This window comes from Mustela putorius, unplaced genomic scaffold (assembly GCF_011764305.1).
Source record: "Mustela putorius furo isolate JIRA1106 unplaced genomic scaffold, ASM1176430v1.1 tig00537291_pilon_pilon_pilon, whole genome shotgun sequence".
Classification (NCBI taxonomy): Eukaryota; Metazoa; Chordata; class Mammalia; order Carnivora; family Mustelidae; genus Mustela; species Mustela putorius.
In genome coordinates this window covers 914,729-939,494 of record NW_025422429.1, presented here as the reverse complement: position 1 = coordinate 939,494, position 24,766 = coordinate 914,729, and the positions used below count along the sequence as shown (strand labels likewise).

Genomic DNA, 24,766 nt, shown 5'->3' with positions numbered 1-24,766 from the left:
CCCACAAATCTGGATTTACGTCTTTAGAAAAATGGTCAGCGTTCACACAGTTTCAAAGATGACAGTTAACAGATTACATGAGTGAGAGCATAATTTTACAAACCAAATCGGAGGTATACTGGTGTGTAAAGTTCATGTTTATTCGACTCCCCAGAGCCACCTGCTGACCTCATTCAATGCAAATGTGTCTTAAATAATTTAAGAGACACTTAAGGGCTTCAGAATCTAGATTTACACCCTACTATGTCCCTCACAAAACATGTACCGTAAGGCTCTGTACATAGTTCAATAAATACTCCTGAATCGGATTTTCATTAAACCCTTATTCTATTCAAGGATGGTAAATCTTTTCGGTAGACTGTTTGTTACCAAAATATTGTGGTTTAGTCCATGTTGGAAGATATTAATGACTCCGTCTCACCTTGCAAAATTCAACCATTTTTTAAATGTGTGTATTTCTACTGGGTCTCATTGATGAAGGAGTTATGAAATATATTTCAATATTCTCTCTCTCCCCCAGAAGGGTAACCCAAATACCACCCCACCCTATTGCTCTAGTTCTTGTAAAGAAGTCCTTTGTCTAATAATTAACAATGCTATTTTGAATTTTACCAATGAACATAAACAGAATCAACAAGCTTAGTAGCTGCCTCACATTCACAGGAGAATCAGAAAGGTGTTTTTGAATGAAGGTCTCAGTGGTTACAGGATTTTGTTCAAAGTGAGGATGACTTTTATTTGTAAACCAGTAGCAAAATGTCTAGAGCTATGCTGGTTAAATTGGCTCTCCGGAGGGGCGCCTGGGTGGCTCAGTGGGTTAAGCATCTGCCTTTGGCTCAGGTCATGATCCCAGGGTCCTGGGATCCAGGTCCGCGTCAGGAGTCTGCTTCTGCTTCTCCTTCTGCCCCTTCCCCTGGCATTTGCTGATTACTGTGGCATAAATACTCCCACCCCTGACGAGTGGGAGATGATTTTGTTGAAGTTGTTTCACCAAGTAAATATTTACATATGAAGCTCATCTCCCATTCCCCCAACACATCGGTCCACACAAATATGTATACTTTGATTCTTCTTCTGACTACTCAAAAAGGACGGAGAGAAACAGCTGTCTTCTGGGCATGAAATTGCCAGGTAAGAGCTACACAGCTGGGAAGAGAAAACCAAACCAGGTAACTCTGATCCTTTTCTTTGGAAGAGACTAAGTTTGAAACGTCACCTTTTTTTTTGGACCCAAATGGAGACTCCAAGAGTTCTAGTGTTTCTCCTAAAAGGATGGTGACCATGGTGAACTCCACTGGGCAAAAGAAAATTCTAAATACAAAGCTCTTCCAAAACGTTAACCGTGGCAACCACCGTTATGGTTACCCAGGATAACCAAAAAAAATCACAGAATCCAGGTTCAACGGTCCACAGACCACTTGTCCAAAATGGAGATAGAATTCAGTCCTTTAACTTTTTCTACTTCTCCATGCGAGGCCACAAGGATTAGGAAGCTTTCCTTAGCATTAATTCAATCTGGGAAAACTTTAATCTCCGTGCAATATCCAGGGAACTCTCACCACACTGAGGAGAAAAAGAAATCAGAGTTATTTGTCTCTGATACAGTCCAACATCAAAGCCAAAGTTCTAGTAAACAGTCCAGATCGACTGATTCACACTCTTAGCAATGGCCTTAAATGTCATTTGGCTCTAACAGTAATAGGATAAATTAATTGCTTAATGAGGACAGTATTTTTTGCTCTTAAAAACATCAGAGGCAATTAATTCACTACGACAAAAAGCCAAACTCAGGAGACGATGCTGCTAGAAGGGACCTCGGATGCTTGTCCACAGATGCTTACCTTGTTCTTGATCGTGGGGTCAGCACGAGCTTCCAGAAGCAGAGGGATAAGGGTCTGGTTTCTCATTTGGCAGGCGTAATGCAGGGCTGTGTAGCCATACTGAAACAGAGGACCAAACAGTGCATCTGCGCTCTTGGTATAATTTAAAACACTAACTACAAGTCAAAAGAAATGTCTAGGTGGGGTGTCTGTGCCCCCCAGTTTTGGCTTTCAAAAAGCAGCCAAGCCACTGTGGTTTTGGCACGTGGACAAAATAACATCAGACCTTATTAACTCTTCTGAGATCATAGTGAATAATGTTGCGATCGCTTACTTTTATTGAGTGGTGAGATGGTTTAAGTGGAAGATCTGGCTCCCAACGTGCCATGGGGAATAAAGAATCTAATTACCTAAAAGCACAATGCACCGCATCACTTAGAGGTAGAAAAACGACCTGAATATTCAGACAGTTTTAGAAAAATGGTGGGGAAAGTGTGTGTGCACATGAGTGTGCACTCAAATGTCATCATGCAACTAGAGACACACAGAGGACCAGAAAAGTAGGGGCCCCAGGGCGGCTAGGTTGGTTAAGTGTCTGCCTTCGGCTCAGGTCATGATCTCAGAGTCCTGGGATCGAGTCCTGGATAGGGCTCCCTGCTCACCGGGGAGTTTGTTCTAGCCTGTGCCTGCTGCTCCCCTTGGTTGTGCTCTCTCTCTTTCTCTCTCTGACAAATAAATAAAATCTTTTTTAAAAAAATCTTTGAGCAATTTTGACCACAAAGTTTTCAACCTTTTGAATTTAAATGAGAAGACCAAGAAAAATCTTCAACAAACCTTTCCCTAATCTTTCATAACATCTTACTTAGTACATTTCATATCTAAGGAAACGGTGAAGTGTAGTGGTCATCTACTCCAATTAATCCAAAAATCCTATTTTAAATAAAAGGAAACACATGCTTTGCATAAACTTATTCCTTTGTGTTCTCCCACACAAATTAGGGACCACAAAGAAAATACTGGTTCTTTTCGACTCTAATTTCAAATCGCCTACTTTTCTGATACTGAATGGAGAAGCCAAAATTTCATCCAATTAATGGAAGCAAATAAAAGTGCATACCAATAAACATTTGATTCATTTAAGGGAGGAAGAGGGGGACAGGGGTGAAAGGTAAAAACAAAACCTGATATTTAGAAACAGAAGTTCAGGGCTACGGCCTGCTGGACACTGCCCTCGCCACCGTCTGGGCTCCTTGACCTGGATCCTTACCGATCTAGTTAACAGACGGGGACTCTTACAAGTGAGCTGGGAGCTCGGCTGCAGCAGCCGGTACTCTGGGCCAGGCACACTGAGAAGCACTTTAAACAGTCAGCCTTGCAAAGTGGGTGCTGTCAACATCCTCGCTTTGCAAGTGAGCAAACCTACAAGCTTATGACCGGCCACAACACACACAGGCATAAAGGGACAAGCCTAGTTTGACACGTAGGCATTCAGACTCCAGCGTCTTCATGACGGAAGATGGGAGTTTCTCAGCAGAGCTGCCTTTTCCCATAACTTCTCACCAAGGGTGGAGCAGTTCTTTTAAAACATGTCCTCATGTTGAAAATAGAACTACCTTATGACCCAGCAATTGCACTACTGGGTATTTACCCTAAAGATACAAATGCAGTGATCTGAAGGGGCACGTGCACCCGAATGTTTATAGCAGCAATGTCCACAATAGCCAAACTATGGAAAGAACCTAGATGTCCATCAACAGATGAATGGATAAAGAAGATGTGGTATATATACACAATGGAATACTATGCAGCCATCAAAAGGAATGAAATCTTGCCATTTGTGACAGCGTGGATGGAATTAGAGGGTATCATGCTTAGCGAAATAAGTCAATCGAAGAAAGACAACTATCATATGATCTCCCTGATATGAGGAAGTGGAGATGCAACATGGGGGCTTAAGGGGGTAGGAGAAGAATAAATGAAATGAGATGGGATTGGGAGGGAGACAAACCATAAGTGACTCTTAATCTCACAAAACAAACTGAGGGTTGCTGGGGGGAGGGGGGTTGGAAGATGGGGGGTGGGGTTATGGACATTGGGGAGGGTATGTGCTATGGTGAGTGCTGTGAAGTGTGTAAACCTGGCGATTCACAGACCTGTACCCATGGGGATAAAAATATATTATATGTTTATAAAAAAATTTTTTAAAAACAACATGTCCTCTAGTCAATAAAGATGTTATTCCCATGACTTTCATGGCAAGAGCCTAACAACTTCAAGGCTGCCTGACTAGCAGTGAAAACGAAAAGAAAGCAAGCGAAACATAAAGAAAGCCAGGGAAAACGGAGAGGCGTCTAGGAAAATAAAGCCATTAAGTTTGTAGGGGACAAATACACTGCCTGCACACAGCATTTTGAATATTCTTTCTAAACGACTGCACCCACGAACTTACACAGTCTGCGGCGTTCACGTCCACCCCGGCGTTGAGCAACATTCGGACAAGAGCCTCATTCTGCTTGGTCTTTGACACCTGTTACAAAGTGCAAATATGGAAGACGTTCATTGACAACACTTTTCTCCATCTTATGCCTAGACTATTCTACTCAACAGATTTATTTTAATCCAACCCCTTTATGGGTCTCTGCATCGGTCTTCAAATTTCCCCCACGTCCCCGCCCCCTCTGATATCAGGCAGGTAAAGCCTGGGTTCTCAGAGAGTGGTCCTGGGATAGCTGCATCAGCCTCTGGGAAATTGGAAATGTGAATTCAGTGGCCCCATGCCAGACCTCCCTCCTTTGCCTGGTAAATCCATGTTTAATATCCCAGCCCAAGCCCCTCTTTCCTCCAGGAGGCTTTCTCTGACCTACCGCCCTTGGTGGAATCTCTCCTCTGGGAGAAGATCACCTCCCCATATCACCTACTTTGTAGTAAGTTTACATGCATTTCTGTGGTTATTTCATTAATGACCCATTCTTCAGTCCTCTCTGACTCTCATGAGGACAACAACGACACCTGTTTGCTTCCCAACTGCATCCCTCCCAGCCAGCCGTGTGTGCACAGAGTAGGTCCGCAGTAAGTGTGTGTTGAATGATCGAACGAAGGAACGAAATGAACAAGACTCCTCAGAAATCCACGCTTCCTGCCCCATCCCCTGAGATTCTGACCACAGGACAGGTTGAGCAACCCTCCAACATCCCATTGCTTTAGGGAGGACAGTTCTCAGGGAACAGGTGGGCAAGTCCTGAAGATCAACCCCTTTGCCGAGCAGGAAGCCCCACCCACTCTCCTTCTTTGTTTGCAATTCCCTCCCACGACAACATCTACACAGCCTAGACAGGCTCCCCCTTTCTCTGATGTAACTCAGTCCTTTCTGGTTCCTTCCTTTAAAATGTCTTTTCTCACCACTACAACTTGTGCTTAATTTTAAACCTCCGACTATCTTCGAAAGCAGGGCTGTGTGTCAACAAGCTCTAAACGAGCCTTGTTCATCACCCTTGTGATCGTTCTGGAAATGAACGGCAGATCCCTCGACTGCCCAGAAATGGCAAATATACCAATGTTCTGCACTAAATATGCAATTAATTTTTTAAGAACTTTTCCAGGATATAAGCAAATGATGTGTTTCTCAGTGACTTGTGTTTTCTTTTTTCCATAAATCCAAGCATCGAAATCAGCATTATCATATTTAATTAGAGTTTCACAAATTGTGATATTTAAATACCTAAGGAGGTAATTACACTTCCAATGGGCAGACATCGTCCTGGAGCCTCTCTTAGCAAAAATAACCAACGTCCATGGTCTATTAGCTACGGGGAGAAGGGAGCTTGGTCATTTAATTGGATTAAGTGACACATCTGCTGAGTCATCACTCAAGGATGGACATGGACTCCCGGGAACCAGATGGGAAAAAGGGAATGAGTCAGGGCAAAGCTGTCATTCCATTTTAAAAAACCAATGTAACCATTTCACACTTTAACTCATACTCTTCTACTCTTCTTCTACTCAACTTCAACTTCTACTCATAAAATGACTTGCGTTCCTACATCAAGTGTATCTTTTGTTATTCAGCTCTGTCAAGGGAAAAGGTTGGCTTTAAATTCTCTGTAAAGATGATTGGTGTTTGTCAACCTCTGGCTGCAAATATCCTGGGATCTGTTTTTTAACTCAAGACAGGGCAGGTCCAGAAAAATCGGAAACTCAAAGATGTGTGCAAAGACACAAGTGGGGTTTTTTTTTTTTTTAAACATTCGGGATTTTCTGCTTTCTTCAGATGATTCTTAATCAAAATTAATTTAGTTTTCTAAATAAACATCTCACAGATGATTTTACCACAGATCAACCTAGTTGGCTGCCTTTCTTCTCACTTTCCTTCAATCCCAGCATTATGTGGATATTGGAAATGTCATTTTTCGAATACCAACCAGGAGTTTATTTTGTTACTGTTTCTCTACATTGTACTGGCCCAGCAAAACTTGCTGAGTCATGCTGTTGATCTCTCCATTTACCCTTTGATCACATCTGTGTTACTTACCATGAGGAAATACCCGATAAGCAGAACGGGCATTAAGAGGATGATGAGGAGGTAATCAAAGAAGGTAAATTTTTTCTTCACAGCATAATGCAAGCAGTTTCTCTCTTTCTGAAAATTAAGAAAATAAAATAGAGAAATAAAGAAATTCTTTATTAACATTTGTCTCAAATTTCATATTTTCAGATTGCCATATCAAAAAGTTTCATTCATGGGGCACTTGGCTGGCTCAGTTGGTAGAGCATGCAAATTTTTGATCTCACGGTCATGAGTTCAAGCCCCATGTTAGGCAGGAGAGTTTACTTTAAAAAAGAGGCAGGGGGCACCTGGGTGGCTCAGTGGGTTGAGCCTCTGCCTTTGACTCAGGTCATGATCTCAGAGTCCTGAGATCAAGTCCCACATCAGGCTCTCTGCTCAACGGGGATCCTGCTTCCCCCTCTCTCTGCCTGCCTCTCTGCCTACTTGTGATCTCTCTCTCTCTCTGTTGAATAAGTGAATAAAATCTTAAAAAAAAAAGACTACATTATTTAAAAAAAAAAAAGGTTAGTTTATGCTTTTTATTTTTATGGTGGGTACCCATGGCAACTCTTTCTGTGGAGAGTATCTGATTAATAAGTCCATGTCTCCATTGATGAGAATGTCAAACACAGTATAGTCTACAGATTGTCAGGGCGGGTGCCTAGGTGGCTCAGTCAGTTAAGCAACCAGCTCTTGGTTTTGGCTCATGTCATGATCTCAGAGTTGGGGGATGGTGTCCGCATGTGGGCTCTGTGGGAAGTCTGCTTGAGATTCTCTCTCTCTCTCTCTCTCTCCCCTTCTGCTTCTTCCCCGACTCACATGTGCTCTCTAGCTCTCAAAAAATCTATGAATAAATTTTTTTTCTAAAGATTTTATTTATATATTTGAGAGAGAATGAGTGAGAGAGAGCAAGAGAGAGGTGAAGGTCAGAGGGAGGAGCAGACTCCCCAAGGAGCTGGGAGCCTGATGCGGGACTCGATCCTGGAAGTCCGGGATCATGACCTGAGCTGAAGATAGTCGCCCAACCAACTGAGCCACCCAGGCGCCCCATAAATTTTTTTTTTTTTTAAAAAGATGGATTCTCACATGCATGTTAGTTTTTTGGGGGAAAAATACATTGAGATATAAACATAGGACTGAATTCAGTGTGAAAAGCTATCATTATCCCTGACTCATCTATGGTATATGATTACTCATTTTGTGGTTTGTTTATGGGAAAATCTTAACCATGTGGCATATATTTTCCTGTTCCTACATGCATACACGCAGTGCTGGAAGAATGGAATTAAATTAATTTAATTCTTCAAATATGTGAATATTTGTCAGGCAACAGACTTAAGCTTCTAGGGGTTGTGGGGGGATGTAAAGCTTCCGGGCCTCATAATCAAACAAAGGTAGACAGAAACAAGCCCAATAAATGTAATGCAAAACAGTCCATGGTGACTGGAACACCAACCAAATCAATGCGAAGAGAGAGAAAGCCAGAGAGAAAAGAGATGGTAGTTTCCACTTGGGGGGAGGTGCTATTCTTAAATAAGAAAAATTTTTGTTTTTTTAATATATATGTTCTTTGTAAAAATTTTGTAAACTAGACAAGGATATAATTACAGATTTTAAAATCACCCATTATCAAATAGCCCAGAAATAATTGTTGACATTTTGGCTGGATTGTCTTCCAGTCTTTTAACATGCATTATATGGGGACACCTCCTTGGCTCAGTCAGTTAAGCGACTACCTTCAGCTCAGGTCATGATCCCAGAATCCAGGGATCGAGCCCCAAATCAGGCTCCTTACTCAGAGGGGAGCCTGCTTCTTCCTCTCTCTCTGCTACTCCCCCTGCTTGTGCTTTCTCTCTCTCTGTTAAATAAATAAACAAAATATTAAAATAAAATAAGATCAAATGCATTATGTCCAATTTTAAAATGTAGGGTCATACTGCATGTACAAAGTCATGTCCGCTTTTTCCCATGCCCTTTAAAACTTTTAAACATAGGACTATAACAGCTGTATGACTTCCTATTGACTGGAGCTATTCTAATTTATTTAACCAAACCCTATCTGTTGGACATCTCGAGATTTTAACTTTTCATTTTTATAAATTACACTACTTGTGGACATCCTCATTCATAAAGCTTTGTCAACATTTCCAAATTGGTCCTTAGCAAAAGTTTCCAAAAGTATAATTGTTGACGTGAAAAGTATGAACGCTTTTCATATTGTATTGCTAAACTGGCTCTGGTAAAATCATAATGATTTAAACTTCCTTCCTGATCAACACGTGGTTTCCTTTTTTAATCCTGGTCAATTTGACAGGGGAAAACAAACAAAAACAAAAACAAACAAACAAACAAATATATAGATATATATAATTTGTTCCATAGAATTGATGTTCTTTATTAGGTCTGTGCATATGAAATCACCAGCAGAACTGTGTGTTCTATTTTAAGGCCTTTGTTTATTTAGTACTTCTTAAAATAAGTCCTAAACATAGATTTAAGAAATGAGAAGGCACTTTAAATTATTAACATACCAAGATTAGCATTGGGGGAAAATTAAGATTAAGCATTTAAAAATGACTTAAAATATTCTAAAAATAAAAAATGGGAGCCAAATACTTCTTATAATAAGATCTCTAATTTTCTAAAGTATCCCTCAAAGTCCTTTCCAAGATATTCATAATACCAGAGGATCCAGTAGGGCTGGGCTCAGGTTCTGTCCCTTCCGGGCCCACCCCTGTGTCGACCAGCATCTCCTGCCCACAGCTTCCGAATAAGTATGTCTCCCAACAGAGGTCGTGAATTCGCAGACATCTGTCTTTGCCACTCGCCACAAAGCACACACAGCTAGGTCCTCAGCTGCGAGCTGGGGAGAGCGTGTCATAGTCTCCACTAAGCTGCATATCTGTGAGATCCCACGCAGGCCTGACTTGCTTTTAAACCCAACCAGAAAAAAAAAAAAAAAAGTACAAAGAAGAAGGCCTAGGAGCGATCCATTTTCTGGTAATATATTATTGCTCTAAATGAACTGGTCTTGAACCTGACTTGGAAGGGGTCAGGAGGCCCTACAGGCTGCTTTTCCTCACTGAATATATGTGAGTGGGAACAGGGCACTCATAATTATTACAAATAATGATTTTTTATATTTACTTGGTGTGCTTTACTTATTTTTTTTTAATTTTTTCAATTTATTTATTTTCAGAAAAACAGTATTCATTATTTTTTCACCACACCCAGTGCTCCATGCAATCCGTGCCCTCTATAATACCCACCACCTGGTACCCCAACCTCCCAACCCCCCGCCATTTCAAACCCCTCAGATTGTTTTTCAGAGTCCATAGTCTCGTGATTCACCTCCCCTTCCAATTTCCCCCAACTCCCTTCTCCTCTCTAACACCCCTTGTCCTCCACTTGGTGTGCTTTAAATGTTTCTTGTTGCTATGATGCACACACAGAAAGTTCAAAGGTGTTCTGAAAGGATGCTTGGGGCAATACACACATGTTCTGCTCTTCCTTGATTCTGAAGTTTCCATCAGCTAACCCTGCATCTTAAGTACAATCTTTATGCCTTTCTGTGTGGCTTCAAGGAGCCTCTGGTTCATGAGCTTGTTTTTCCTTGACAAATGTCTCACTGGCATCCTTCAGTCCAAAAGCAAACTACAGGATCTTCTGGAGAACATTGACCCAGTAGATAAAAACCTAAAGACACAACACCACTGGGTCAATATTTTTTTTCCAGGAAGTCTTTCCCGTTACTTCTGTGATAGTGAGGAAGAGGAGCAGGGAGGGGGATGCCGGAAGGCAGGGAACAGCGTGGGGAGGAGGAGGAAAAGAAAGGAAGAAGCTCTCACTAGTCAAATGAGTGAACCATTACCTTTCTTTTCAGAAGTACAAGGACATACTGAACCACAAAATATGCCTGCTGAATGAACTGTGATTTATCCGGCTTTTTAGCCTAATAGAATAGTATGTATCTGTCCCTCTAAAGTAAGGCAAAAAAAATTTTTTTTGGTATCAGGAGCTACAAGTAACAAGAGAATGGCATTCACTACTTCCATTGCTATGAGGAGAAAGGATTACCATGGTCATTGACTCTCTCTACTCATGAGTAATGGCCTCACCCGGTTTTTGAGGTTCACATCCGCATTTCTTTTTAAAAGGAAGGAAACGATTCTCAGGTGTCCTCGCCTACAGGCACAGATCAGGGGCGTGTCTCCATTGAAGTCATCTCGCACATTGATGCAAGCGCTGTCTTCTCTCACCCATCGCCACACTTGACCCAAGTCGTTCTGGTAGGCCGCCTGGCAGATGGGCTGAGGGGGGAAACACAGAAGCAGATTTTGCAATAGGGGTATAATGAGACCACCCCACCCCCCATAGAAGAGAAATCCTCACACAGTCACTTAAACCTTGCGTGTTTCCAAATTATAGTATATTGCTTTGTAGGTGAGCTCTTTGGTCTCCCTTTGCCTAGGCTTAAAACTCAGCCTAAGTCCATGAGGAACTCTTGGGATTTCCCAGATTGCTTGGCAGTCAGATGTGTTTGCTGAAGGAGGAAAAAGGTGGAAGCAATACTGGAGATTCAGGTCAGGGACAAAACTGCCTGGTGGGTGGCTGGATAGAGGAGGCCTGTCAGAAAGGCAGGACTTCCCTGAAGACAAAATAGGCATGGGGGAGGGGGAGTTGAGGGCAGCCCTGGGACATGAGATGAAGACATCTGACCCCCTGTGCTCAAGGAACCCAGCACAGGAGCAAAGACCTATTTTAGACAAATAATATATAAACAACAAATTAATTAACTGCATTTGATGCTTTTTATCTCCAGAATGTTAGAAGGAGCTTTGCAAAGCACGGTGGGGGCTCACCAGCAAGACAGAAGCCTACCTCCCCTTGCTCACTTTGTCCCTCCTTCTGGACCTCTCTTCTTCTTCTTCTTATTTTTTTTTTTTTTTAAGATTTTATTAATTTATTTCACAGACAGAGATCACAAGTAGGCAGAGAGGCAGGCCTGGAGGGAAAGAGAGAGCAGGCTCCCTGCTGAGCAGAGGGCCCAATTCAGGGCTCGATTCCAGGACCCTGGGAATCACAACTGAGCCGGAAGCTGAGGCTTTAACCCGCTAAACCACCCACGCGCCCCTGGCTCTCTCTTCTGTTTTCAATACCTCATGTTCGGTTCCTTCCACGTGGGCCTCTGCCCTCCCTGTTCCCTCAGTGCAAACCCATTTTCCCCTTCTCTGCCCTCCTGGCTGCCTGCTGACCCGTCCTTTGTACCCTCACTTTATTTTTACTTTATCCATCTTTCCTGACAGGGTCGGCGCTGGTTCGTCGCAACCGGGTAACAGTCTTTTCTTAGTGGTTTATGATCGTGGGGCGCAGGCACCGAGGGGAGGCAGCCGGGAGTCTGAGTTCAGGCTGTCCGCGCCCTGCGCACAGAGGCTACCTCCGTGCAGTCATCACTGGAACCCATCCGAGTCCTATCCCCAGTGCTTACACAGCACCGACACACGGTAGGCAAATACTGAATACCCTCAGACCGATTTTAATTTGAGAGTTAAAAAAGAAAGAAACAAAGAAAGAAAGAAAAGACAAGACAAAGAAAAGAGCCCTTAGAATAATACCGGGCACAGAGATGGGACTCAGTTTATGGAAATTATTGTTCCTGCTCACTCAGTACTTCTTCAGTTTGGAAACAAAGACCTCCCCTGGGTGCCAGCCGCCGTCGTGGGGGATCAGGGAGGAGAATAAAACGCGTGTCTGCACCCCGTGAAACGTATTTACCAGCTGGGAAGACGGTGTGCGCATGCGCGCCCGCGCACAGCCTCAACAGTTCAAGAAGCACGGATTCGGGTTACTCAGCGCCAGCTGGGGCGGACCGCAGGGTCATTGGCTAATCAGTTCAGGTTCCAACCTGGCCCAACGCCACAACCTGTGAGCTTTTTTTTTTCTTTGAGAGAGAGAGAGCTTGAGAAGGGGGAGGGTCAGAGGAAGAAGCAGACTCGCCACCAAGCAGGGAGCCCGAAGCGAGACTCGATCCTGTGACTCCAGGATCAAGACCCGAGTAGAAGGCAGCTGCTTAACCAACTGAGCCCCCCCAGGCACCCAACCGGTGAGCTTTTAAAAGTAAAATGCTTTTAAACGCAAGGCCCCACTCATGAAAGAAACACCCCAAAGGAAAGTCAGCTGGGGAGCAGGGAAGAGGCGAGCTTCTGTACCCCAAAAGGAAACGAGCACCATACAGGGGTCTGAAATGCAGTAGGCAGTAGAAAAGCACAATCATACAACTCACTTTTCTACCCTGAAGTCATCCCTTGACTAGAACTGTCACCAGCTGGGCTTAGCAGTGTCCCCGGATTTTCTGTCTGGCCAACACAGAAGTGACTAGAGCCCTTGAAAGGATGCAAACTGGCTTGTCCTTGCCATTCTGCTCCTAACTCCTTGGTGACCGCGGACAAATATTTTCCCCTCATGTGTCTCTGTGTCCTCAGTCACAAAGCAAAGGAATAAAGTAAAAGTTGCTTCGTGTTGTCACACCCTATGACTGTCACACCCCAGACTGCAAGTCTTTCCCCAACCAATGCCTCCTCCACATCAACAGTAAGGTCAACACGTAGTCTTTTTTTCTTTAAAAAAAAAAAAAAGATTTTTTTATTTTAGAGAAAGAGAATGTGAGCGGGGAGAGAGGCAAAGGGGTGGGGGAGAGGCAGAGAATCTCAAGCAGACTCCCCACTGAGCACAGAGCCCAAAGCAGGGCTTGATCCCACAACCCTGAGATCATGACCTGGGCTGAAATCAAGAGTGGGACACTTGACCGACTGAACCACCCAGACGCCCCAGAGAGCTAGTTCTTTTTAAGCACAAACACTGCACAGAAACTTCCCAGGGAGATGCCCTGTCACCTAAATTTAAATAACAAAAAAAATGGAGCTAAATACAGCAGTATTAAGTGTTAAGACACTCAGTGCCAGGGGCATCTGGGTGGCTCAGTGGGTTAAAGCCTCTGCCTTCGGCTCAGGTCATGATCCCAGGGTCCTGGGATCCAGCCCCGCATCGGACTCTCTGCTCAGCAGGGAACCTGCTTCCCTGCCCCCGCCACCTGCTGCTCTGCCAAATAAATAAAATCTTTAATTTAAAAAAAAAAAAAAAGACACCCAGTGACTCTCAGGGCTTTCTTAACCCCACTCGGGGGATCGTACTTAACACATCAACCCAACCTTATCTTTTAATTTTTCTGAAGCTTCCTATATCCCAGCCACAGAGTTTCCGCGGGTCCCCCCCCAAAAAGAGGTGTAGGAGTTGAGTGAACCCCAGAAAAGGCTCTATGCTGTTGAGAACTCCCAGTGTCCACCAGGGGGCAGCTCGGGGTCACGAAAGCACGGACAAGGACAGGAGGGAAGTCCAGGGGAAATCTAAGGCCCAGAAAGAGGAAGAGGCTGTTCCCTGGGGCTGAGGGAAGTGTTATTATGGATTCTGTTGACCTCTGAAGCTTCTGGAACTTGGGAGAAGTCTCAGTAAAGGGGAAGCCCGTGGAGAACCTGGAACACTGTCGTGATGATTCTGACCCTTGGTACTCTTTCCATTCTCACAGCCAAAGATCTGAGGAGGATTTGTGCTTTTTGAAGCAAAATGATTCGGGTAATTCTGATGCACTCAAGAAAAGTCTTCTCAGAAAACAAAAGAAGACATGTTCTTCCCCTTCAGATTAAGCAATCCTAGGGAATGATCTCAAAGGCTTCATTTTATTGGTACAATTAATCACTGGCCGTTCTTTCTGATGACTCATGCACATTGGGATTTGGAAATTTCTTGGTAAGTTCTTTCTTCCGGGTCAATTAAAAGGCACAGGGTTTTGTTTTGTTTTTAGGTTTGCTTAGCCCCATGGAGCCTTTATGGAACATGAAGGAAGGTCCCAGAAGTGCTTGGATTGTGGGGAATTGTAGCAATGAGGAGACACAGAGGCAGGGCACACATTTATCTGTTTCGTATTCTTTCTCCTACAAGGTCCGCTTGGGAATACGTTGCCTTCGCTGCTGGGAGGCCAGAGGAGCCTCCCTGCTGACTTCAGACCCTAGAAGCTCTGAGGTCAGTGATGACGACCAGGAGAAAGCAGGAGGAAGAGAAAGGGCGCCTTCTAGTTGCCAGGATGGAGCCGATCAGAAGCCCAGATATCTCCCTCCTGCCTCAGACCACCCAACAGGTGAGTGCAGAGCCTGGAGGAAGCAAGAACCTCAGTCTCACAGCCTCTTTTTCTATTTTTTTTTTAAGATTTTATTTATTTATTATTTATTTATTTATTATTTATTTATTATTTATTATTTATTTGACAGACAGAGGTCATAAGTAGGCAGAGAGGCAGGCAGAGAGAGAGGAAGGGAAGCAGACTCCCTGCTGAGCAGAGAGCCTGATGTGGGGCTCAATCCCAGGACCCCGGGATCATGACCTGAGCCGAAGGCAGAGGCTTTAACCCACTGAGCCACCCAGGCGCCTGGCCTCACAGCCTCTTGAACACGCGGACCTTCTGGCAAACAATGGCTACCCAAGGGAGAAGAGGACTAAGCTAGAATGACTGGAGCACGGGTGATACCACGAAGCAAAACAACCTCTAGTCAGATTTGTGAGTCTATAAATTCCATATAGACAGTGAGCCTTGTTGCCAGCACCTGGACAAGCCGCTGTCACCAGCATACCTTCATATACCCTCCGTCCATCACTCTGACAGGCTCAACCGTCCATGCTTCCAGTTCCCCACATATCTGTCCCCTGTCTGGGACTCGCTCCAAGCTCCCAAGGCTGGTGCTCATTCCTCAGTGCTCAGCTCCAGTATCAACTATCTAAGAGGAGCCTCGGGTGAAAGATCATACGTGCAACCACCGCCCCCCGCCCTGTCCCATATATCCTCTCATCAGCCTGATGCTTCCTCAATGCCACTTTAAATTATTTATACTTATTTTTTTCAAGTGTATATTCATTTTTTTTAAAGATTTTATTTACGTATTTGACAGAGAGTAGGCAGAGAGAGAGGGAGGAGGAAGCAGGCTCCCTGCCAAGCAGAGAGACTGATGCAGGGCTTGATCCCAGAACCCTGAGATCATGACCTGAGCCAAAGGCAGAGGCTTTAACCCACTGAGCCACCCAGGCGCCCCGCATATATTCATTTTTGAAACTGGTAACTCCAAGAGGTCAGGGTCCACTTCTATTTACTTATCACTATCTACCAGGAGCAGCGTGGGCCTGGAATGTGTGATCAGCAAATATTGTGGATTCCATAAATGGATGAGTGATCAAAGGAAGAAATATTTACAGATTTTTGGTCCTGGTTCCTGTTCCTACATTCAAGTAATCATTTCCTCTTAAAAATGTGACTTGGTACATTATCGTTTGTAAAAATACTTCTTTAAGGAAAGAATTAAGAAACCTATTAGAGTAGTGCTTTGTTTTTTTTCTTTTTTGAATACATGGTGCCAGTACTAGGGGTTCAACACACAAAGTAGAGAGAGCTGGTAAGATCGTGAAGGAGGCATCTTGTTTCTACTATCTCTGCCTTTCTGTTTCTCGTATCACGGAATGACTCGACGCTAAACCAGATCTCACCCTGCTCTCATTTTATAAAGTCCCACAGGGTTCCCAGCGTGGTCAGTATAAATTCTACATTTTCTTGACGTTTGGTCCAACAGCCTTCCCATCGCCCACAACTCTCTTCCTGTCTCCCTGAGTTCTTCCCCTCGACTCTACCAGCTCTCCCCAAAAGCCCTGTTTAACCTCTACTGCTCTGTGGACATTATACATCAATACAGTCTTTCTCCTACTTGCCATGTGCCTTTTTCTATAGTAACATCTGCCTCGCTGACAAGCAGGCCCATGCCCAAAAGATTAACATTAATGGTGGGGGTGGGGGTGGGTATGTGTCTGTGAGTCCTTCTGCTCATAGATCTCTTTATCATTAGACTTTTCTAGGTTTAAAGAGATACATCATTCTGATATGACTTTCATTTCTTTTGGGGCCTTTTCCCCAGCTGACAGGGCCAAGAGTCTACAGAATGTTCTACAGTTCTCTAAAGCATGAATTCCTGACCTCTTTGAGTTGAGTTCCTACACATCTTCCTTCTTTCTAATTTTTGGAGTACTGCGCAGGGCAGTGCTTGTCTGCTGGATAGGGGTAGAAGGCAGCTCTCTGGAACCTGGATTCAGGGTTCCCTATTCTTTTTCCTCCGAGAAACAGGCAACAGTGTATCCGAGTGGGAAAGCACACTGGCAGAGAGCAGGGCAGTTAAGATCAACACATTCATGGAGGGAGCATGTGTCCCTCTCGAGAAAGCAAGCAGACACAGAGCTTTGCTTGTTCCTCAGTGGGGTAAGCATAATTCCCTTGAGTAGACAAACACAGGTCTCCTCTCGCAGCCCCCGATCTCCGGCCAGAAAGTACGTTTAGCTGCATTACTCTGGTCAAGTTGCTTAAACTCTCTTTGCCTCAATTTTTTTCATTTGTAAACTGAAGATAATAATAGTGATTCTCTTATATGGTTGTTCTGAGTATTAAATCATTAATGCACATGAAGTGCTTAGAACATGACCACATATGTAACAAGCCCTAATTAAATGTTTGCTGTGGTTGTAAAGAGTGTGAACAAATACATTTGATAAGGGCTTACTTGAGTCAGCCCTGTTTCAGCATCCAGCCTTCCCAGCATGGATAGATCATTCTAATCCAGGTTCTCTGGATTAGAGAGCTCTAAAACTATCCTCTGTTGCAGATGTTAGCACAATCCGGGAATGCTTCCTTATGCTCTCCTTCTTTCTTAAAAATACTTCAGGAACATCCCCAGTGTCCACGGGTGGATGAATGGACAAAGGTGTGGCATATACATGGCAAGGAATATTACTCAGCCATAAAAAGGAATGAAACCTTGTCATTTGCAACATGGATGGACCTCCAGGGCATTCGGCTAAACGAAGTAAATGCGATACAGAAAAGCAAATATCATATGACCTCATTTATATGTGGCATGTAAGCAACACCGACAGCAGCAAAATAAAACCCACACAAACAAAAACAAAAAAAATCCAGCACACGAAAACAGATCGGCAGTTGCCTGGGGTGGGGCGGGTGGGGAAGGTGAAATGTGTTGAATTGGTGAAAAGAGTGAAAAGGTACAAATTTCCAGTTATAAAACGAATAAATCATCGGGATGTCCCGTACAGCGTGGTGACTGTAGTTAATTCTGTACCGTGTATTTGGAAGTAGGTAAGGGAGTGGATCTTGAAAGTTCTCATCACAAGGAAAAAACTGTGCAACTTTCTGTGGCGATGGATATTAACGGAACCTACTGTGATGATCACAGACAAATACAGAGTCATTGTGTATTTGAAACTATTGAAGCATTTGAAACTAATATAATGTTATGTCAATTATTCCTCCCTCTCTCTCTCTCTCTCTCACTCTCTGTGTGTGCATGTGTGTGTATATCCCAAAATATACCTCTGGCATAATAATTATTTTGTGCTGAAGTCGACTGAGAGGAAGCAGCTATAAGGAAAGCTCTACCTTCCTCCCATTCAGCTAAAAGCCTGACATAAATTTATAAAGGAGCTTCCCCTCCGCTCTCTGCCAGGAAGGACAAAAGTCCCCCTTGTCAGCTCAGAGAAGTCACCAAAGGACTCAGCATAATAATGGACTGAGCAGCCCCAGTCCATTAGCTCCACCATATATTTGTCCTCCACGGTCTGCTACCCTACAAACTCAAAGTCTCAGTCTCTCCTGGGTCTGATTGCTTCTCTAGAAATGTATGGTCCCTTGGTTGAGATGCTGTCAGAGTAGCTGGGAGTTTCTCACTGCGGGGTGCTCCCATGGATATGGACAAGGCCCACACCAATAAACTTCTGTTTCTTTTTCTTTTGTTATGATTTCAGTTGTCAGATTTGCAGGGCTCCAGCCAATCAACCGAAAATGAGTAGAGCGACAAAGAATTTTTCCTCCCCTCTAGGGAAAAAAATGACAACCTTACCTCCCCAGTGTAGAAGAGCTTCCCACACTCAAACTGGGGAGTTGAACTCTACCAAAAGTCTTTTTTTTTTTTTTTTTAACAGATGCCCCATGACGAGCACAGTTATCAGGATGAGCCTGAACAATGTGGACAATTGCTGAACCGCTATGCTGCACACCTGAAGCTAATATAACACTGGAATTAAAATTGTCTTTTTTTTAAAGATTTTATTTATTTATTTGTCAGAGAGATCACAATTAGGCAGAGAAGCAGGCAGAGAAAGGGGGGAAAGCAGGCTCCCTGCTGAGTAGAGAGCCCAATGTGGGGCTCGATCCCAGGACCCCGAGATTATGACCTGAGCCGAAGGCAGAGGCTTAACCCATTGAGCCACCCAGGCGCCCCTAAAATTGTTTTGAAAAGGTACTTTGAGGCAGTCTAGGACCAAGGAAAAGGCAGGCCTGGGGGGCTCTTGCCCTGTTCTTAATTTAGTGGTTCCCATTCTTTACACTCAGGCAATGCAGAGCTGTTGGCTGAGGGCAGAAGAGAGATTGGGACATACAGATGGGTCGGTTACGTTTATGTATTTGAGGGATTACTCCAGAGTGTCACACCTTCTTTGAAATCAGAGATGGAAGAGTCTCACAGAGGGGCCACCGCAGACCTTCTGCCTCAAGACACCAGACAATAAGGCTGTTTTGTTTTGTTTCCTTTCAGAGGTAACCCCCACACGCAACTGCAGTTGCCGCTTACAGAAAGCAAGCTAAGCTTTCTTCTGAGCTAAAAGGACCCAGTGGGTTAACGCTCTGCTTTCAGCTTAGGTCATGACCTCAGGATACTGGGATCAAGCCCCACGTCAGGCTCTCTGCTCAGCATAGAACCTTCCTTCCCCTTTCTCTCTGCCTACTTGTGATCTCTCTCTGTGTCAAATAAATAAATAAAATATTTTTTAAAAAAATAAAAGGGGGCACCTGGGTGGCTCAGTGGTTAAGCGTCTGCCTTCGGCTCAGGTCATGATCTCAGGGTCCGGGGATGGAGCCCCGCATCAGGCTCTCTTCCCTTCCTCTCTCTCTCTTCCTGCCTCTCTGCCTACTTGTGATCTCTGTCAAATAAATAAATAAAATCTTAAAAAAAAAATTTTTTTAATTAAAAAAAATAAAAGGACCCACTTCTCCTCAGAGCTTACATCCATTGCTCAGGCCGGATTGTTCCAGTCCTGGGCATGGAATAACATGCAGTGTTAGTTTAGGTGACATTTGGGGACACTGAGTATCTTTAAAACCTTGGGCAGAATCGGCGCAGCTCTAGAACCCACTGCCCTGGGCCCCATCCCTCTATCTAAAGCCAGCAAACACGCCGCAGTCCCCACAGCAGAGCCCAGGGAGAGTGTGCTCATACCGGCTGAGGGTCTCCCGATATCAGCCATGGGGGAGGAATGAGACGGAACGAGATGTCGGAACAGACACCTCCACTCCGCAAACAGCATCCTGGGCCCAGCTGACACTGGAGAAGATTTAACACTTACTCCCAGTACAAACCTGCCACTAGAGCTAGTCCTACTAATGACTTTACAATCCTCAGTGGTGGCCACTTTTACCTTAAGGGGAAAAAAAGAGTTGATATCAAGGGGGAATTCTGCAAGTTGAGAAACTATTTGCCAAAATGATAGTCAACTGCCTTCTTTCTGGAAACGGTGGACTTCCCAGGGATCATGTGTTTCACGTCACTGATGCTGGAGTTAGTGGACAAGTGTGCACAATCAGATGGAAGGTTCTAGAATCCACATGCCATGGATTGGCATGGCTAAAACATCTAATTCAACACTACCTTAGTTTACCTTTGGTTCAATATTAATTATGAGCTTTGAATAATTATCTTTGATCTTCTAGGTATGTTAGGGATTTTTAGGGGTGCATGCATACATGTGGGTTTGTGTGTGTGTGGTTGTTGGATCTGTCTTTAAGTACAGTAAATTCCAAGTCGCTTTGTCCTCCATATATTTGGAAAGTGAAACACTGATTCCACTTCTGGGGATAGTCGCATAGATACTGAAGGGGTTCAGGGTAAGTCTCCCCACTTTTAGCATGTGAAGTCTTTTGAGCTAGAGGCAATCAAGATCCAGCAGGCTCAAAAGAAAATTTTGCCCTTCCCTGAACTACTGAGAAGAAATTAAATTAGGGGTCTCTCCCAGAATGAGTTTTTCCAGAAATAAATGTTATCTGAGGGACCATTAGTAAAGCAGAGCACACATCTCATGGTTAAACATCTGTTCTCCTTTTCACCTGTGAATGGCCTTCTCTCCATTGAATCCTGGGTCCTACTGCATGCCTCAGTTCAGGATGGCATATGTACCTCCTTTTACCTTTCTGTCCTTGAACTCTCAGGTTGGTAGGGTTCCCATATATACAAAATAAAATTTGATTTTCTTCTGTTAATCTGTCTAAGGTCAATTTAGTTCTTAGACGAGTCAGAAGAAATTTTGAAGAGTAGAAGAAAATTTTCTTTTCCCCAGCAATACTTATAAACAATTCAGCAGGGGCGCCTGGGTGGCTCAGTTGTTAGGTGTCTGCCTTCAGCTCAAGTCATGATCCCAGGGTCCTGGGATTGAGCCCCCCCACCCCCAGTGTCGCTCAGTGGGAAGCCTGCTTCTCCCTCTCCCATGCCCCCTGCTTGTGCTCCCTTTCTCTCTGTGTCACTCTCTATCAAATAAATAAAATCTTAAAACAAAACAAAAACAATTCAACATATCTTACCTTGCCTTGACTTATTCAACTACTTGCCAAATCAACACCCCATCAACAAACAATTGTACTGCACAGAGACATTTTTTTTTTTAAACATAATTATTCTCAGGACCTAGATCGAACCTGGCTACTCCAAGTGTGGTCTGCCAAGTGTGGTCCAGGGACCAACAACATAAGCTTTGACGAATGGAGATGCATAATCTTCGGCCCCACCCAGATCTACAGAAAAAAAAATCTGCAGTTGAACAAGATCTAGGTGATCTGTACTCATATTAAAATTTGAAAAGCCCAAGCCTCATAGCAATGCTTCTCTCCCATGGGTGGCAAACCAATCACCTATGGGAGAGTCACCTGGGATGCTCCCCCAAAAGCTGTTTCCCGACCCTACTACAGACTGAGTGCGTGAAATGGACTGTCTGGGCTGGGGTAGTAATTGTCGGTTTCATATATATGATCTCTTCACCAAACTAGAATCACTGAGCAAGACACGCCCGGAATTTTAAACTGATCAACGAGTATACTGACTATAGAAAGACATGCACAGACACGCACCCACACCGGACAGGTATTAGAAACAATTGCAAATGCAGAGAAACTGTCTTTAATACGAGGAGGAGAACCACCCAAGGAGGTTGCGTTGAGCATTTGTGATGAAATGCAGAATAACCGGTTAATTGTGTTAGAGAGGAAAGGGAGTAAATTGTGCATAATAACATCATTATCCCTTACACTCTTGTGTATACATTACTTGTACTCCTTTGACACATTATTACAAATTTATTTGATTCTAATAGGTTACTTTCAATACAGCGGAAAACATTTTTTGGATTGATCAGATGGGAAAAGAAAAAACTCAAAGTATCACAAATATATTCTGCATTTATCCTCTTTTATACAAGGATAATCTCTATTTATAATTGCTGCTAGTGAATTTCTTTCAAATGTCAAGCTGAAAGGTGTCGCTCTGTCCGTGTGGTTCCATAAAGGAGCCGGTCTATTTTTGTATGTTTAGAAAATCCAGTTGGATACAATTTTCATTTTTCCACTGGAAGTTTGACATCAGAAAACACGACTCCATTAACTCCATTTTCAGAAGTTCCTGCAAGATCCAAATTACCCCCACAAACATCTAGACATCATGACATAGATAGCGTATTGCTCTCTCCTTGGACGTGGATAGAGTTTTAGAATTGCAAAATAATTGGCTTTAAAATTTTAAATATATCAAAAAGATGAATACACAGCTCTTTGTTTGGGCTTAACACTCACAGAAAGCTAAACAAGAAAAAGGCACATTTTTATGGGAGCAGGAAATTACATTTGAAAGGCAAGAGCAGTTTTCAACACCTTTGGAATCTTACTTCCAGAAAGATCACATACCTCAGAGTATAGGATTCCCATGCCGGCCCTTCGCAGATTGGCGTCGCCCTTACCGTTTCTTGAATCTTCTGAAAGTATTTCTGATTAACATAAAATCCTTCCCTGCCAAGAGAAAAGTCCCTAGAAGCTGAGGCTGGTGGCACGTCCTTTCTTCCTACACTTGTAGAATGCTCTTCCAATAACACAGGCAGCAACACACCTACTAGAGAGCCCAGCCCAACGCAACACGGGCATTGGTTTACAGCGCAATGACCTAAGTGTGCATCATCTAAAGTTACATGCCCGAGGAACCGGTTTCTGAGTCACATTTGCTCTGCCAGTAGTGATATGTGGAGAGAAGGGAGCAAAGTCCAGGGGAAAGGGAAGTTCCCAGCCTCACAGGAAGGACTCGGGGTTCAAAATAGGGCATGGTAGTTAAGACATTTCCTAATTGAAATCTGGTTTTCAGTGGCTATTGAGAAAGGCTAGGGATGAGCAGACTTGCTTGTTAGAACCATGTATATCTACCCCGGGCTTGACTTTCATGAAAAATAATCCTGAAGGGGCACCTGAGTGGCTCAGTCTGTTAGGCAGCCGACTCTTGATTTTGGCTCAGGGCATGGTCTCAGGGTCCTGAGATGGAGCCCACTGTCAGACTCCACACTCAGCACGGATTTGCTCAAGATCATCTCCTTTTTTTTTTCTTTTTTTAAGATTTTATTTATTTATTTGACAGAGATGACAAGTAGGCAGAGAGGCAGGCATAGAGAGAGAGGCGGAAGCAGGCCCCCCAACAAGCAGAGAGCCTGATGCGGGGCTCGAACCCAGGACCCTGGGATCATGACCTGAGCTGAAAGCAGAGGCTTTAACCCACTGAGCCACCCTGGTGCCCCAAGATCACCTCTATCTCCCTCTGCTTCCCCACCCTGCTCAAAAAAAGGGGGAGGAATAGAATAATAATCTTCTAAACTGTCATTATGGAATTTTGCTATCTTTTTTTTTTAAAGATTTTATTTATTTACTTGACAGAGAGAGACGCAGTGAGGGGGAACACAAGCAGGTGGATGGGAGAGGGAGAAGCAGGCTCCCTGCTGAGCAAAGAGCCCAATGCGAGACTCAATCCCAGGACCCCAGGATCATGACACAACTAAAGGCAGACACTTAATGACTAAGCCACCCAGGAGTCCTGGATTACTTGCTGTCCTTAAGCATGGATAAAGTCATTTGTTTCTCCTTGATGGTCCTGATTAATATAAATAAATTAAAGTAATAAATTAAATAATAGATGAAGTTTTTAAGCTATATTATTTTATAGACATAAATGTGTTCACTTGCACGGGCATTTTGAATAAAGCTTGAGCAATTCAAGTTGAAAAAACTCAGATCTTTGAAGATTTCAGTCCCATTTATATCCTAGGTAATTAAATTATCCTTCAATGTTTAAATTATACTTATAATATCACTATATTTAATTTTCTTTAATAAGTACTTTAATTCTGAACCTAACAAGTAATACTTACCTAGCGAAATGGTCTCATATATCTAATAAACTTATTAACATAATAAATATTAGTTGTCTTAAAAATTCTAATATAAATTCAGCCAAATTCTTTTATAATATTCAATTTTAACATTGTAAGTCTGAAATCAATTGCCGCAATACATGTTTTAAACGGAATCACTAGGCCACTTGGTAAAACACGGTAATACGGCAAATCTCTTCAACATTCTAAACATTTTATATAATAAACATAATGCCAACCATTCACACTTTATCTCTGAACACAATCACAGCGAAGTGTGGAAATTTTCCAGAATTAGAAAATCCACACATACCCATGAAAAAAACAGTTTCAACCATCCCAATCAAACTAATGTGATTTTTCCAGTCTCTGAAGTTTCTTCAGTGGCCAAGAATAAGGGGCCAGGATCCAAGACCTGAGCCTACATATATTCAGGGAACTTCTTCCTACTCCCCTGATGGACATCATGAGCTATTTTTATGAGTTTTATAACAAGAATTACATACTTTACCTTGGACTTGGCTTTCGGACCAACCTCCCAGGAGTTAAGAATTAACGAATTCTTCTGTTGAGGATGGGAATCTGCAGTAACCACCAACGTAGCAGCTGACTTTCCTTTTGGCTTGGTTTGATTTTGAATTTCTTAAAACACGTAAGACATTTGAGTATCTTTCCCTTTGACGTAAACATTAACGTTTTTTCCACTGGGTGCTTCACGTTCTTACGCAAGTCTTCTATAACCCCTTTCAGCTTCTTTATAACCTCTTTCAACAAATTACTGGCTCCAGAACTCTTCGCCATCCCT

The 24,766-nt window shown here is 43.3% G+C and overlaps 1 protein-coding gene and 1 long non-coding RNA gene across 2 annotated transcripts; one reads left to right on the top strand and one right to left on the bottom strand.

The window, feature by feature from the left end:
* Positions 1-116: 116 nt before the first annotated feature.
* On the bottom strand, positions 117-24,577 carry ANKRD22 (ankyrin repeat domain 22). The gene is made up of 7 exons (XM_004780773.3): positions 24,473-24,577; positions 22,460-22,561; positions 10,482-10,673; positions 6,349-6,456; positions 4,270-4,347; positions 1,842-1,940; positions 117-1,563 (listed from the first exon to the last, which is right to left on the bottom strand). The coding sequence occupies exons 2-7, from the start codon at positions 22,478-22,480 to the stop codon at positions 1,486-1,488; spliced, it is 576 nt and encodes a 191-aa protein (XP_004780830.1). The 5' UTR covers positions 22,481-22,561; positions 24,473-24,577; the 3' UTR covers positions 117-1,485.
* LOC106004505 lies at positions 13,728-18,617 on the top strand. Its single transcript, XR_001177531.2, has 3 exons — positions 13,728-14,166; positions 14,359-14,554; positions 18,442-18,617. It is a non-coding gene; the product is annotated as an uncharacterized LOC106004505 (long non-coding RNA).
* Positions 24,578-24,766: the final 189 nt, after the last annotated feature.

Bases quoted from the DNA above. Each gene is read 5' to 3' on its own strand.
- ANKRD22 (XM_004780773.3), bottom strand. From the start codon at position 22,480: ATGGGAATCCTATACTCTGAG. The intron at 6,457-10,481 runs GTGAGGCCATTA...CTTAATTTTCAG, and splicing joins ATGTGAACCTCAAAAACCGG to AAAGAGAGAAACTGCTTGCA. The intron at 1,564-1,841 runs GTAAGCATCTGT...TTTTCTCCTCAG, and splicing joins ACCCCACGATCAAGAACAAG to TGTGGTGAGAGTTCCCTGGA.